Genomic DNA, 15612 nt, shown 5'->3' with positions numbered 1-15612 from the left:
TAACGGGTTATAGGGAATTATATCCAATTTAAATTCATATCCATTTATGATTCCCTGCTTTCTACTCAATATTTAACAGAAGAATACAAGAAAAATGACTGAAGTCCTTGGAGCAATTCATCAAAAAAAAAGCGCAAGAAAAATGTTCAAAGGGAGTGACGCTGATTGAGACCGGTTTCGAAACCAGTCGCTTTATGTTGGTCATTGTAGATTTTTTTAACCATTAAGACTAGCATATAAGATTGGATGTTGTTTTTTTAAATGAACAATAAAAAGTATACTTACAGAATTTTTCAAAATGTGATAGCGTCCGATCCTCGAACCCGTTAGACCGTTGATGGCCTGCTGTCCGGCATAGACAATCATCTGAGAAATATTAATATTGGAGCCCTTCGAATCCATATCCATATATATCAGTGATAGCGTATAAAAAGGCTCATTGAGCCGCAGTTTTCTGAGCGCCAAAATAAAAAAAATTCTGTCGATAAGCTTCATCATAGGCCGGTAGATCAGATTTTACAGCTTCAAATAGCTGACGCAGAACAATTCCAGAGCTGATTTCAGTTACATATTTACATCTTCTGTCATCGTTCTCCAGAGCTGCCACCGTATATCTGCTTGACAATTCAGCTGCACTTAATTTTGAGCGGAGTCGATTAACAGTGTTATGAAGCTCACGGTTTTTCTTTAAAGTTCTGTTGTGTTCCTGTTTCTGAACTATAGTCTCGGATTAATTTGGATTCCGTTTGAACACCTACACTTTCCATGAAAATAGTGGTATTATCGCTATTCGCCAAGTTCACTTTTGAATAAACTGCAGACGGTTGACTGGGTTCACTGTACCTACGGTATTGAAATTATTATTGTAATATTGAAATTGTTGAGAATGTGTAATATAATATTGTAATAAGCAAAATATTTCAGTTCATTACATTACCTACAATCATAACAGTACAATACATATGAGTAATAATACATTACCAGTAAAGTACAAAACATAGTACTTTACTTTTATATTATGTTTTATACTTTACTGGTAATGTATTATTACCCATATGCATCGTACTGTTATGATTGTAGGTAATGTAATGAACTAAAATATTTTGCTTATTATTTCATGTCTTCGAACAAAAGTAAGTCGATTAGAACACTATACGGCTTATTCGTGCCAATATTTTTAATATGCGCCTACCGATGGCACTTGTGCTCATTTGTTCATATCTCCGCTCAATCTCTTTAATCAAATCCTTTTCTGAGTCGTGTGACGAAACAAGTTTAACTATCGAAAGGTGTCACAATGTGCAACATACTAAAGCAAATGCAAATGTAAAGCAAATGTACTCTAATATCTTCTTCTGCTAACTTGAATCGCGGTTTTCCACATAGTCGAATATCATGGCTGAGCCGAAATTTAGCTACACGCTCAGCTAACATGTTCGTAGAGGTAAGGCAGCTTTAACCCATGATTACTCTATTTTGCACAACGCTTGTGGAACGTTAACTTTATTTCGGTATATCTCGGTAATAAAGTTACAATTCTTAGCAAAGTTGTTCAGTAACGCAAGATCTTTTAATCGGAGGACAAAGTTTCATAATTATTTCACCAGGTAAAAATTCAAGTGAAATTTGCTGTTGTAGCATGCCTTTGCACCGAAGTTGGGGAGAGTAACGAAAGGTTAAGATATTGTTCGCTAAATTCCGTTTAGCACAAAGTTCTAAGCGACTTGGTTCCGATATGGATACGCACCGCACAATATTTTGCTTGGCTGCAGAGTTCGCTTCACTAGCGGTCACCGTTTCCGATTCCAAACAAGAAATATCAAGATGGTCCAACTGCAAATCACCGTTAAACGGCTGCCAACTGAAACAAATCAGAATGAAATAAACTGCAAAACATATCAAGTGTGCAATTACCTTGAATCTGGAGTGAATACAATGGCATCAAATATGTTTGGATCGTCGCCTCCATGATACGCTGGTGGGGTCACGCTACATTTAGCTGAGATAAGCACAGATTGCTCAGGTTGTAGAAAACACGGTATCAAATCAATAGTTCTATCATCTGCTCTGAAATGTTGAAATTTTTGTAAAGTTGACGCCCAACTAAAATCCGAGTATCTTCATTATTTCATCACGAAATTAATACGCACTTATCGATTGCTTGTGTGGCTGCAGAACTCGTTCTAACAGCGGTCACCGTATCTGAATCCAAACATGAAATATCGGGATGGTGGATTTCATCACTGTTAAACAGCTGCGAACTAAAACAAATTGGAATGAAATAATCTGCAAAATATACCTAGCATATTACCTTAACTCCAACATGTTCACATTCGAATCAAAATCAGACGACCGGATTACGCAATATGCAGTTGGGCTTGGGGTAGGGTCCGTCTTGATCTCAGGATTTGTATCGACCATATGTCCATTGTTCTGCCTCGGAGAGAATTTTGTTGAAGTCAGCACAGTTGGTCAGTCAGTTGGAGTAAGCACAGATGGTTCAGACAGTAGAACAGACGGTGTCCAGTCAACATTTCTATAATCATCTGGATCAGCTGGCTTGCCTCCCACGAAATGCCGGCTACAAACACGCATAGACGCGGCCACTGTCGCAACTCCGCACGCAACTTTCCACCGGTTTCGTCGCTGCGTTAACAAACGTTTTCGCTTCGATGAACTGGTACTCCGTACAGCAGGAAAACGAAAAAAAAACGATCCCCTCCAGCCACTCTAATATTCCGGCAATATTCTATGACACACTGTTGCGGCATGGTTTTCTAAAATAAGTTTTTTTCCCAGAGAATCATCGACGAAAAATCCGCTTCAATTTTTCCTTTCAAATCTTTCAAATAACTTGTTTGTTTGTTTACAGATGTAACTGGGGGAAAATAAAAACAAACCACTAACACATTCATGCACCAATTTACATTTGTGGTTGTAGCCGAACTGTCAGCAATCTCAACGGGGACCGTCTAAAGAGCGCAAAAGACAACAATATATAGAACAAATTTTCAAGCACACTTGCATATGAGCAGTTGTGTAAGTATAAAAGAGATCACGCAGTGCCACCATAGCGACTTGGTGAATCGAATCGTGCTACTTTTTGGAAGTCACTCTTTATTTTTTCCGATGATCAAATATCTGTATATCTGTATTTATTTAAAAAAATCTGTAGCAAAATCTGTATTCTGTATCATTTCTGTACTGTCCTTTAAAAATCTGTATAATACAGATAAATCTGTATACCTGGCAGCTCTGACTGTGACTGTGTGAATGTGGAACGATCAACGATGTGTGGACGTGTGGAGAGTGTGCAGAGATGCCAGAATATTTCTTCTGGTTAGCAGTCTATTTTTCTCCTATTTCTAGATAGCACTAGCAAAAGGGTGAATGCTGTCAATGAAAACAAAAAGGTCGAGAATTAATTTAATCTGAACATTTTTAATCTGTACCCCGTTGGTATGAATGCGTTCACATTAAAAACCGATCAAGCGTCATACACAATTGAGGTTAAAGTTAACCGGGTAAATTGAAAAAAAAAGGAAAATACTTAATGCGTTTCCTCTTGCTCAAGAGCTTTGGAATTTACTTCTCTCCAGCACTCAAAATAAATGATTTTAGTCGACTGCCGAGCCAACCACCTCTTCTTACAAACCGGACGTTTAGAATTCACGCATGTTTGAAAGGTTTTCAAAACGATTGTTTTCGTCAAATCAAAACAACAAGTTCATTAGGGTGCGCGTCTTGCGCGTATGTGAAAATGAATAGAGTAACCAAATATTCAGATTAAAAATCAGAGGGGTTGTGTACAAGACACGACCGCAGATATAGGTGACGTAAGTGTCTTTGTAGTGATAGTAGCATGTATTCATGCTTGTAATCATTCGATTTGTCATGTATACATGCTACATGCGTTGTATGTAACATTTATCAAAGTAGTAACATTGAATACGTTCAATTATCAAAAGATTGTACATTTGAAAACCATTTAACAAAATCAAGAACACAAACTATTGCTTTCCTACTACCTTACTGAAATTAAAGATTGTTTTTATTACCCATGGTTCCCCACGTTGAAGGGATTTTACCAATTCAATCCTATTTTATCAACAGCACATCTTTTCACTACACTTCTAATGGAATGGCAAGCATGCGCATTCATACAGAGTCGTATTATAACCGAACACTACAGCTGTAGTACATTTTTCCAACACAGATATCAAATTCGCCTTGGTTTAATCGTCTCGCAGTAAAGAATTTGCGATCTCTTGGGACAATGAACTTGTGTCATTTTTTCTGGCACACTTCCCTAACACAGTGTTACTGCTCAATTGTTTCTGCTCTGCCAGAAGGGCTTTTGCCAAAGCCCCTAGTCCCTGGTCGAACCACTGGGGACTCTTTGGGGTTGGGTTCCCAAGACCTCTTTTGTCTCCCAGTCGGCCGTGAGCGACTCTAAGGTCCTCAGGGTCGGCTCCGGGCCTACTTCGGAATCAAGCAAACAACGGAATAACTCTTTAGTTGATGTTTATTAAACCCACTCACGGTACAATTCCGGAACAAAATCCGATTCACGTGGTCGTCGTCGCTGCTGCTCACCGCTGGCGGTACTGCTGTTCTGCTGCCCGTCCTGATTGCGGCACCGTGTCGCTCGAATCGCAGCCCGTCGTAGCTCCTGCTGGACGTCTACGACCTCGAAGGCTGCGATGCAACCGTTGATGCGGTTGGGATGGCTGTTGCCCGGAAAATCGACAGGAATTCAGCCGGATATTAACGGGTCCTGACTCGTCCTTTTAGTGCGGCTTACTTTTTAATGCACTTCTCAAGTAAGCTAGTGGCTTTTAGTCAGATTAATTGTCACTACGACTTTAAACTTTTAAGTCTTGACTTTGATTTTTACTTCTAATTTTTCACTTTAATCTCGTAGTTTTTAGTGTCTTCACACGTCGACGGTTTGATCAAGAAGAACTTCTCGAACTCTTCAGCTTCTCAGCCACCAAAATCCACTTCCTCCTTCGCCTTTCAGCAGTGCATTGTGCAGCGATTTTTGTGCGGTGCATTGTGCAGCAACTTTCGTGCAGTGCATCGATCGGGGTGTGGGTTATGTTTATTTTTAGTACATATCATTTTTAAACGTTATCGAACAACTGGAGTTTTTTAATATGTCTTGTCCCTATATTTATATTTACTTTAATTGGTTTTATGCTCTGACTGTTTTTAATAATATATATAATAATTTTAGGTTTTAACAAATTAACAATAAAAAACAAATAATTTTAACAATAATAATAAACAAACAAATAAACGCATGCCCAAACTACAACTAACAAACAATACAAACATATTTATTTTATTAACGCTACTCTGCTGGTTCCCTTGTATGCACTTTCCTGCATGGGCATTGTGGGGTAAGAGCTACGCAACGGTAACAACAGACATCAAATTGGACTAGGTTTAATCGCGTTCGTAAGAAATTTGTTGGTACGAGGGGGCTTTGTCATTCTTTCTGGCATACTTCCCAGGTAAGGACATCAAAATGGTCTAGGTTTAACCGCGGTGTGAAGAAATCTTGTTGAAATGAGGAAACTTTGTCATTTGTTTTGGCTGGAAAGTAAGCCAAGATATCAAGCACAGATATCAAATTGGTATAGGTTTAGATCATCGTAAAGAATCTTCTGACCAATCACAAAGCGAGAATTCTGGTAAAACATAGGTTCATTATTTTAAATTTTTCAATAGTTCAACATCAAGAATCCATACTTTTCTTCATTTGGGTCAATTCTTAGAAGATTTTCGGATTTTTCGATTGGTGTAAGAACATTGAAAATCGATCGGAAAACCGCTGAGCTATTAGCGCTCAAAACCTTTCATTTTTCGTGACGCTCGCATTTTTCGATTTTTTGCAATGACACCCTATTACCTTGATTACTGGTAATCAGACGTAATCAGCAAAGTAATCAAAAGTAACTTTTTTCGAAGGTGCGTAGTAATCACTGCTGTTGGAAACCCCTTGCCTAATTTATTCGTAAATGAAGATAGAATAAACAAAAGGGCGAATGTCGCAAGCGTAAACAAACCGAGTGAGAGTTGATTTTCCTATGCTGGTCCAGCAAAAAATAACTCACTCGTTTTGTTTACATTTGCGACATTACATTACAACTTACGCCTTACTGGAAACCCCTTGCACCTAACCTAAAGGCCTGATGTAAGAATATCTGGCATCCTTGCTAGCGTGGAATATTTGAAGATAGAATTAACAAAAGAGCGAATGTCGCAAGCGTAAACAAACCGAGTGAGAGTTGATTTTCCTATGCTGGTCCAGCAAAAATTAACTCACCCGTTTTGTTCACATTTGCGACATTCGCCCTTTTGTTAATTTTATCTAGAATTTCGAATTTCAGAATTTCCAACAGTAGTGATTACTACGCACCTTCGAAAAAAGTTACTTTTGATTACTTTGCTGAATACCTCTGATTACCAGTAATCAATCTCTTATGATTACTAAAAATTAGTCATGATTACCAATGATTACTTAAGATTATCATTGATTACTATATACTGATTACCTTTGATTACCTAATTAATTTATAAATGATTACAAAAGTAATCTCTGATTACTATACGCACTGATATGCTTTGCTGGAAACCCCTTGAGAATTTCCAATATTTCGCCTTGGAGTATAGTTTCAAAATATGCCACAAGGGCCACAATTGATGTTTTGTTTTAGCCTTTATTCGCTTGGTGAAAAACGCGATTAGTTCGGCGCTTGTTTATAGTGAATTCTGCTTTTTTAGTAAATTAACTCATAAAACCGGTCGCATTTATCCAAAACTGCGTGAATTTCATTACAATATTGTTAGACTTAGCAGGTTTGATATTTATTTGTAGATTAGTTTTGCAATTTAATTCAAAACAGTGTTTTATTTTTCCGATTTTCATCCGGTAGAACGATAAATAAGAAAAAGAATCAATCGACCAGAATAACAACGAAAAGTAAGAACCAGAAAACAACCATCCTCGCTTATCTGAAAATCTAGTTCCATCTTCCACGGCGAGCCAGATGATGGTCCCAATTGGAGGCCCGGTCGGCCATGGCGGCCATCCCATTCATATACCGACACCCATTCAGAACGCACCGCCGCCATCGCAAAGTCAACATGCACCATCTAGCCAAAATCGTCAGTCACTGTCGGTGGTGAGTCCTTCGGTTTTGTGGCCAAAATAAACCAACGGGATCAAAAATATGCTTTAATCTTGCATTTGTTTCAGAAACCAAACTATACTCTCAAATTTACTCTAGCGGGACATACCAAAGCAGTTTCGGCTGTCAAGTTCAGCCCGAATGGCGAATGGCTTGCCAGTTCCTGTAGGTTAATCATTTTTGTATTTGGTTTTGATATGTAATAATTTTGGTACTTCCTAGCTGCTGATAAATTGATAAAAATTTGGGGCGCCTATGATGGGAAGTTTGAAAAAACTATCTCCGGACACAAACTTGGCATTAGTGATGTAGCCTGGTCCAGTGACAGTCGACTGCTGGTGACTGCTAGCGATGATAAGACACTGAAAATCTGGGAGCTCAGCTCCGGAAAATGCTTGAAAACACTGAAGGGTCACACCAACTATGTGTTCTGCTGTAATTTCAATCCGCAAAGTAATCTGATTGTTTCCGGCTCGTTCGATGAATCGGTCCGAATCTGGGACGTTCGTACGGGAAAATGTCTGAAGACACTGCCGGCACACTCGGATCCGGTTTCGGCGGTTCACTTCAACCGAGACGGTTCACTGATCGTATCGTCCAGTTACGATGGTTTGTGCCGTATTTGGGACACCGCTAGCGGCCAGTGTCTGAAGACACTGATCGATGACGATAATCCGCCCGTTTCGTTCGTCAAGTTTTCCCCCAACGGAAAGTACATTCTGGCTGCAACCCTGGACAACACCTTGAAATTGTGGGACTATTCCAAGGGCAAATGCTTGAAAACCTACACCGGCCATAAAAATGAGAAATATTGTATTTTTGCCAACTTCTCCGTTACTGGTGGAAAGGTAAGAAATTTTCCGAGTTTTTTAATCCTCTCATAATGGTTTCTTTTTTTTCTTGTAACGCAACAGTGGATTGTCTCCGGCAGTGAGGATAACATGGTCTACATCTGGAACCTTCAGAGCAAGGAGATTGTCCAGTGTTTACAGGGACATACCGATACGGTGCTGTGCACGGCCTGTCATCCAACCGAGAATATAATCGCTTCAGCGGCTCTAGAAAACGACAAGACGATAAAGCTGTGGAAAAGTGACACATAAAATTGGGCCCGCAGGCAGTTGGGTGACCACCGACCGTAAATCCTGGACATCCTACTGGCGCGCGACTCATCTAGAAATAGTGCTTTTAACGATATACCTACCTACTGTTACATCTTCTCTACCGTATGCATATAAATAATTAAGCCGAATGCACCGTAGAAAGTAAGCTTTTCATCTACACCACACTAACTATCCAGTAGCGTAACAATTTGTAACAGAATGACTTAACGTGGAAAAAAATATACTTCGTAGATCTAAGTAATAAGAATGATTAACTTGGATGGGTAGGTTTTTTTCCTTTTAAGAGAAACATTTTACACAAAGGGCTATTGATCAAACCCAGTCTGAATTTGCTTAACCCCTCTAAGGTCAACATAATTTTTAGCACCGCAAAATTCACTAAAATGGTCGTAACTTTTTTATCTTTCAATATTTTTTCGCCAAATTTGGGGGATTTCCCGAAAATCTTTTCTATTTTCATAATATCTATGTATAACTAGCTGACCCGACAAACTTCGTATTGCCACAAATTAACCTGTGTTGTACATAAATCATGAATCTCGGATGATCTTTGTCACAATCTCGAGTTTTGCAAGTTTCTGAGGAGTTCAACCTTAGATGATTCATTTTGGCAGTTACGTAACTATGAAAGCATCCCAGGTAACCAATAAGCATCATCAATGCTATTCAAATATAGACCAATAAGCATTTAAGTCGCCTTATATGCTACGTAAATGCTATTTTGGCAAAATATACAGCTACTTTACTGATAACCTTAGAGTGCTGACAATGCTAATTTACAGTTAATTACCGACACGAAGAATTTGAATACAATTTTGGATGCCAATTTACAACACCTAGGCAGTATAAATGCCAGGTACGCTGATTTGCTGCTTACGTTAAGGCTTATTAGTTACCAGGAATGGGTAGTTTAATGTACACATTTGCAATTTTTCCTCACAGTAAAGTAGAAAACAACTCCCTTGTCCCCTCATTGCATAGCCAGAAAGCGGATAGTAATATTCGCCATGATTGTACAACATTACGCCGAATATCATTTTGCGAAAAACCTTAAGCAGAATGTACCATTTCACGAAAAACTTTTGTGGAAAGTACCATTTCGCGATCCTCTCCTTACTCGCTGTCGCTCGTTCCAGGAAACCCAGGTAGACCTAGGAAAATAAATAAACCTAGACAGTAGTGATTTCTTCGGGGAGTTACCTCCCCACAGTGGGCGGCGCTTCCGACGGCGGATCGCCGGTAGATTAGTTTGTTGATTAGTTCTCAAGTTATAAGGAAATTTGATTTTCATTTGTATGGGAGCCCCCCCCCTCCTAAACAGGGGAGAGGTCTTAAATCATCATAGAAAAAATTTCTGCCCCCTAAAAGCCCCACATGCCAAATTTGGTTCCATTTGCTTGATTAGTACTCAAATTATAAGGAAATTTGTATTTCATTTGTATGGAAGCCCCCCTCCCAAAGTGGGGAGGGGTCCCAATTCACCATAGAAAATATTCTTGTCCTCGAAAACTTTCACATGGCAAATTTTGTTCCATTTTCTTGATTAGTTCTCGAGTTATGGGGAAATTTGTATTTCATTTGTATAGGATCCTTCCCTCCTAAAGTGGGGTGGGGTCCCAATTCATCATAGAAAAATATTTTGTCTCCAAAAACATCCACATGCCAAATTTGGTTCCATTTGCTTGATTAGTTCTCGAGTTATGAGGAAATTTGTATTTTATTTGTATGGAAGGCCCTCCTCTTAAAGTGGAGAGGAGTCATAATTCCCCTTCTAAAGAGGGGAGGGGTCCCAATTTACCGTAGAATAAATTCTTGTCGCCAAAAACACCCACATGCCAAATTTTGTTCTGTTTGCTTGATAAGTTCTCGAGTTATGCAGAAATTTGTGTTTCATTTGTATGGGAGCCCCCCCTCTTAGTGGGGGGAGGGATCTCTTACCATCATAAGAACCTTCCCTGGCACCAAAAACCCCTACATGCAAATTTTCACTCCGATCGGTTCAGTAGTTTTCGATTCTATAAGGAGCATACGGACAGACAGACAGAAATCCTTTTTTATAGGTATAGATATGAGCAGCTCCTATACTTTTACATTTTGCTTTTATACTTTCAATGCCATCTTCAAAAGCGATTTCTTTTTATTATAGTTAAGTTAGTCCTAGATATTTGCCCTTGATTTTTTTTGGGTAATTGAGATATACGGATTTGGTCTAGGCTATCCATCATATGGTTTTGCGGATGACTATCTCATCCTAGTAGTTGGAAAGTGCATAAGCTCATTATTTGGCTTAATGCAGCAGGCACTACGCGTCGTGGAAACGTGGTGCCGAGAAAATGCACTTTCGGTAAATCCGAGCAAAACATCTATCGTCTTATTTTCAAGACTTAGAAATACCAATGTTTGTCAGTTTGTCATCACTGTCAAGTTAAAGGACACATCGAACGTGCCTGTCACGGAAATGTTTTTAATAGTGGCAAACGTCGAATTACTGAAGATGCTGATCCAGTTTCGTATACAAAATCGAGAAAGATCACTGCAATAGAGACCACACAAGACGACGTGCCAAATGAGAACGATGATTTGAAACCAGTAAGTGAATCAAATTAATTTCATTTAACGATGAAAAAAGTACACTGAACCAGATTCTGATGTACACATGTCTTTTCATTTTCATTCTGTTACATATGCAAATCCACAATGAGAACTGTTTTATTTAAAAGTAGATAAATTTGTTTTGTTCGAACAACATTGTTTTTGCTTCTCTATAATAGTCAATATCAGTACTATTTTGAATATTTCCTCATATTACCTACCGCACGGTACCTGAAGTAACAGAATTTCATAAACGAATATATAAATAGCTAGATATATACAAGGAATACTTTTACAGTGGAGCGAGCGGCTCTTATACTATCCCCCGTCTGGTCATGAGCTTCAACATGGAACAGATATGGGATTAGAAGGAAATGAAATAAACAGATCTCTTAACATAGCTCATGCGGTCTCCGGTAAAGGCACAGAAAGGAAGTCTCCTATGGTAACTAGTGCTTTCATTCAGTGAATATCGGTCCTGAGTTTCTGACCTCCGTGTTCTGCTACTTTTACATAACAATTTGGCGACGAGGATAGCGAAAATTACGGACCATTCTTTTGCATCGATTTCTTCGTTGGGATCTAACATCAAACTCCGGTATGGATGATGCAATTCCTGCTATTGCCGCTGGTGTTCCCGCTGCTATCCCGGTTGCTTTTTCTTTCGAACCGTTCAACGCAGCCACTGCCAAATTCGATCGCTGGTTGGAACGGTTGGATATTTCGTTACGAATTTTCAAGGTCAGTGTGGAGGATAAGCACGATTACTTACTGCAGTTCATGGGAAGTGCAACGTATGACGTTCTATGCAATAAATTGAAGAATGACCCCCCGTACACGAAAACGTATGAGGAGATAGTGGCATTGCTGAAAACGCATTTCAGTCCAGCTCCACTGGCAATTCTCGAAAACGTTAAATTCAACAGCCGGAAGCAGAAGGACAATGAATCCTTGAGTGATTACATCATGAATTTGGAAAAGATGGCCCAAACCTGCAACTTCGGGGCGCATCTGGATTCAGCTCTTCGTAATCAATTTGTGTTCGGAATCCAAAAGCAAGAAATTATCTCACGGCTATTGGAAGTGCGTAACCGAACATTGGTAAGAGCATAAGAAATTGCATTCGGCATGGAGATGTCACTTCGGGGTACCGATGAAATGCACGGTGCCGTTTCACAGCCTCAAGTACAGCACATTGAACACGGGAAGAAGAAGAATAAGAAAATGTTTCGACCACCAACGGAAAAACAAGGCAACACTTCGAATTCGTCAGGACCAAGTTGCTACAGGTGTGTTGACAGGAATCATTTCGCGAACAAATGCAAGCATCAAAACACTACGTGCAACCATTGCAGAAAGAAGGGGCATCTCGAAAAAGTATGCCAGTCGAAAAAATGCTAAGAAGGAAAAAAAGGATGCACATCACATCGAGGACCTGCCTGTCGCGAAAGATATTTTCCATCTGCAGAGCATGCGTGGATCGACTAACAAATTTTTGTTGGATCTACCGGTTAATGGGAAGAAGTTGACCTTCGAGGTGGATACTGGATCACCCGTTTCCCTCATCAGTGTGACGGACAAAAGACGTCATTTTTCGAACTTGAGCGTTCACCCAACGAGTGCTAAGCTGGTGAGTTATTGCGATACAGATATTAACGTTTCAGGTAAGATATTTGTAAATGTTTCAAATGGTGATGAGTTCACGTTGCCCTTACACGTCGCGGAGTCGAACAGACACCCATTGATCGGTCGTGATAGGTTAATTGAATTGGATATAGATTTCAATCGCGTTTTCAAACCCGGTAATCATTCAGTTTCACATACAGAAAATTTTCAACCGTCGACCTTTAGCACTTTGAAGGATCTGCTGGGCAAATACCGTCGAGTGTTTGGAGAAGATGTGGGTAAAATAACTAGGGTTCAAGCTTCTTTGACCTTGCGTACCGATTCGCAAACAGTGTATATAAAGGCTAGGTCAGTAGCATTTTCCGTACGTAGTGCCGTCGATAGAGAGATCGAAAATTTCGTCAAAGACGGTATCTGGGAGAAGGTAGATCACTCCGTGTGGGCCACTCCGGTTGTTCCAGTTAGGAAAACGGGTGGTAAAGTAAGATTATGCGGAGACTACAAGATCACCGTCAATCCTCATTTACTGATAGATGATCATTCACTCCCCACAGTAGATGAATTATTTGCTACCGTCGCTGGGGGAGAAAAGTTCTCAAAAATCGATTTGTCACAAGCTTACTTACAGTTGGAAGTTCGGCCTGAGCATAGAGATCTTCTAACATTGAGTACACATCGCGGACTTTTTCGCCCGACCCGGCTGATGTATGGGGTGGCTTCGGCGCCTGCCATATTTCGGCGGCTCATGGAACAGATTTTCCAGGGCATACCTGGCGTTACAGTATTTATCGACGATATTCGTGTTACGGGTCCCGATGATGTAACTCCCCTTCAACGCTTGGAGGAAGTGCTAAAACGTTTAGACTTGCATGGCATGCGAGTCAACCGTAACAAATGTGACTTCTTTTCCGATAAAATAGAGTATTGCTGTTATATGGTGGATAAATTTGGAGTACATAAGCTTCGTAAGAAAATAGATGCTATTCAAGACATACCAGTTCCAAAAGATAAGGAACAAATTCGTTCGTTCGTAGGGCTTGTTAGCTACTACGGAAGATTCTTTCCAAATCTAAGTACAATACTTTATCCTTTGAACAATCTTTTAAAAGACGATGTTCCATTTGTATGGAGCAAGGAATGCGAAAAATCTTTTAATTTGGTCAAATGGGAAATGCAGTCGGATAGGTTCTTAGTGCACTATGACTCGGAGTTGCCAATAGTTTTGGCAACGGATGCTTCACCCTACGGTGTGGGTGCGGTTCTCAGCCATCAATATCCAGATGAAACTGAGAGACCTTTACAGTATACTTCACAGACTTTGAATAGGACACAGCAGAAATATTCGCAAATAGATAAAGAAGCTTATGCTATTATATTTGGCATCCGTAAATTTGACCAGTATCTGTATGGACGGAAATTTACTTTGGTGACTGACAACAAGCCAGTTAGCCAGATCTTTTCGGAGACGAAAGGTCTTCCTACAATGTCTGCAATGCGTATGCAGCATTATGCCGCGTTTCTACAGACTTTCGATTACAAGATCAGATACCGTCGATCGTCAGATCATTGTAATGCAGATGCTATGTCCCGTTTGCCTTTGGCTATTTCTGATCCCGAGTCAGAAGTTGAAGAGCCTGACGTTGTAGAAGTTAACTTGATACAAACAATGCCATTGACTGTGGACGAATTGGGATCTGCCACTTTATCTGATTGTAGTTATCTGATTGAGCTGCTAGGTTTGAGAACAAGTCGACAAGTTGACCAGAAATTTCGTTTCGGTGTACAACAAGTAGAATTCAGCCTACACAAAGATTGCATAATGCGAGGAATTCGAGTATACCTACCCCCTTCGTTACGCGCTAGAGTACTAGATGAACTCCACTCTACTCATTTCGGAGTTGCTAGGATTGAGGCACTTGCTAAAGGGTATTGCTGGTGGGCTGGAATTGACAAAGATATAGAAGAACTTATTAAGAACTGTGCTTCATGTCAGGTTACTAAATCGAACCCCCCTAAAATCTCTTTTCATTGCTAGGAGACGCCAGCAACTAAAATTTTGGAATATTTTCGCGGCCCTTATGCTCGACCAGTGACCAGAGTGACAGAGAGTGACCAAAGCAAGGGTGAGAGAATTCTTTGTGGATTTCTTTTCATCACAGAAATCGTGATCGATGCTGTGTCGATTCCGTTTTAAAAGAGGGCCGTGAAAAATTGAAGTAAAGGATGCTTTATCGATAGCACCTTCAATATCGAGAAAAACACAAAGAGCCGTCTCTTGATGTTTGAGTGATTTCTTTCTCAATTAACGTCATAAAGCAGTGCAGTCCAGTTTTCGTAGGTTTTCCGTGTTGGTATGGATTTCCATTAACGGAAAGATTTAAAAATTCATTGCGGCTATAGTTATCCGTGATTTTCTCTATCAACTTGAGAAGCGTTGATGCCAAACTTATTGGTCTGAAAGCCTTTTACAAGGTTTTCTCTTTTTTTTGCCTTAGGTATGCCTACTTTCCGGTATCTGTCAACTTTCCGCTGATTCTCGGGATCCGGAATATGTCACAAAGTAAAACTTGCTCGAAAAATGTTGATAAGTTGGACATTATAATGCTGTCCATTTTTTGTTAGAAAGCGGGTGGAAAATCATCCAAATCATGTAAATATTTTAGAGCAGTCAATTAGTCGGTGTTAAATCAGACGCGTCAAGTCACAAAATTTTAAAAAATAAGTTAATGACAGCAAACGATCAATAACTTTCCTAGCTATATTTTACTCTTAGACTACATAAATGTTGCAACCAACCAGAGTTATGAAATGATGTCGAACGACTGATAGCTATAAACTATACAGACCAGTAAACTTTGAACGCGTTTTTCTCGAAATCAAGGTTTTGTTACTTGGTTCGGTTTTACTTAACACCGACCGATTGTGTTGTATACAGCCAGGAATTGTCTACTAGAATTCATAACATTTTTCTCTAGTCATCCGGTCATCACCAAGCGCGAGGCCCCCCTGAAGCGCGAGGCTCCGTTCAACCGCACAGGTTTGCCGGCCTAAACGCCGGCACTGTCTTGCAT

The 15612-nt window shown here is 39.8% G+C and overlaps 3 protein-coding genes across 4 annotated transcripts; 2 read left to right on the top strand and 1 right to left on the bottom strand.

Annotated features, from left to right (window-relative positions):
• Positions 1-1539: 1539 nt before the first annotated feature.
• On the bottom strand, positions 1540-2802 carry LOC128739432 (uncharacterized). The gene is made up of 4 exons (XM_053834919.1): positions 2312-2802; positions 2151-2261; positions 1915-2067; positions 1540-1861 (listed from the first exon to the last, which is right to left on the bottom strand). Exons 1-4 carry the CDS (start codon positions 2419-2421, stop codon positions 1540-1542), a joined length of 696 nt encoding a protein of 231 aa, XP_053690894.1. The 5' UTR covers positions 2422-2802.
• A 3948-nt stretch (positions 2803-6750) lies between these two features.
• Positions 6751-8551, top strand: LOC128741970 (WD repeat-containing protein 5). Of its 2 annotated transcripts, none has more exons than XM_053838118.1 (5): positions 6751-6867; positions 6945-7193; positions 7268-7364; positions 7422-8047; positions 8114-8551. In XM_053838118.1, the coding sequence occupies exons 2-5, from the start codon at positions 7059-7061 to the stop codon at positions 8300-8302; spliced, it is 1047 nt and encodes a 348-aa protein (XP_053694093.1). In that variant the 5' UTR covers positions 6751-6867; positions 6945-7058; the 3' UTR covers positions 8303-8551. The 2 variants fall into 2 exon arrangements, with proteins under 2 accessions (XP_053694093.1, XP_053694094.1); XM_053838119.1 differs by having other exon boundaries at positions 6915-7193.
• A 3492-nt stretch (positions 8552-12043) lies between these two features.
• Positions 12044-14576, top strand: LOC128739431 (uncharacterized protein K02A2.6-like). The gene is made up of 2 exons (XM_053834917.1): positions 12044-12194; positions 12271-14576. Exons 1-2 carry the CDS (start codon positions 12044-12046, stop codon positions 14574-14576), a joined length of 2457 nt encoding a protein of 818 aa, XP_053690892.1.
• Positions 14577-15612: the final 1036 nt, after the last annotated feature.

This window comes from Sabethes cyaneus, chromosome 3 (genome assembly GCF_943734655.1).
Source record: "Sabethes cyaneus chromosome 3, idSabCyanKW18_F2, whole genome shotgun sequence".
NCBI lineage: Eukaryota > Metazoa > Arthropoda > Insecta > Diptera > Culicidae > Sabethes > Sabethes cyaneus.
The sequence above is the reverse complement of the archived record's forward strand: the minus strand, read 5'-3'. Positions and strand labels throughout refer to the sequence as shown.

Bases quoted from the DNA above. Each gene is read 5' to 3' on its own strand.
- LOC128739432 (XM_053834919.1), bottom strand. From the start codon at position 2,421: ATGGTCGATACAAATCCTGAGATCAAGACGGACCCTACCCCAAGCCCA. The intron at 2,068-2,150 runs GTGCGTATTAAT...TCAACATTTCAG, and splicing joins GCCACACAAGCAATCGATAA to AGCAGATGATAGAACTATTG. The intron at 1,862-1,914 runs GTAATTGCACAC...GATTTGTTTCAG, and splicing joins GTATTCACTCCAGATTCAAG to TTGGCAGCCGTTTAACGGTG.
- LOC128741970 (XM_053838118.1), top strand. From the start codon at position 7,059: ATGATGGTCCCAATTGGAGGCCCGGTCGGCCATGGCGGCCATCCCATT. The intron at 7,365-7,421 runs GTAGGTTAATCA...GGTACTTCCTAG, and splicing joins CGAATGGCTTGCCAGTTCCT to CTGCTGATAAATTGATAAAA. The intron at 8,048-8,113 runs GTAAGAAATTTT...GTAACGCAACAG, and splicing joins TCTCCGTTACTGGTGGAAAG to TGGATTGTCTCCGGCAGTGA.
- LOC128739431 (XM_053834917.1), top strand. From the start codon at position 12,044: ATGGAGATGTCACTTCGGGGTACCGATGAAATGCACGGTGCCGTTTCA. The intron at 12,195-12,270 runs GTTGCTACAGGT...CAACCATTGCAG, and splicing joins TTCGAATTCGTCAGGACCAA to AAAGAAGGGGCATCTCGAAA.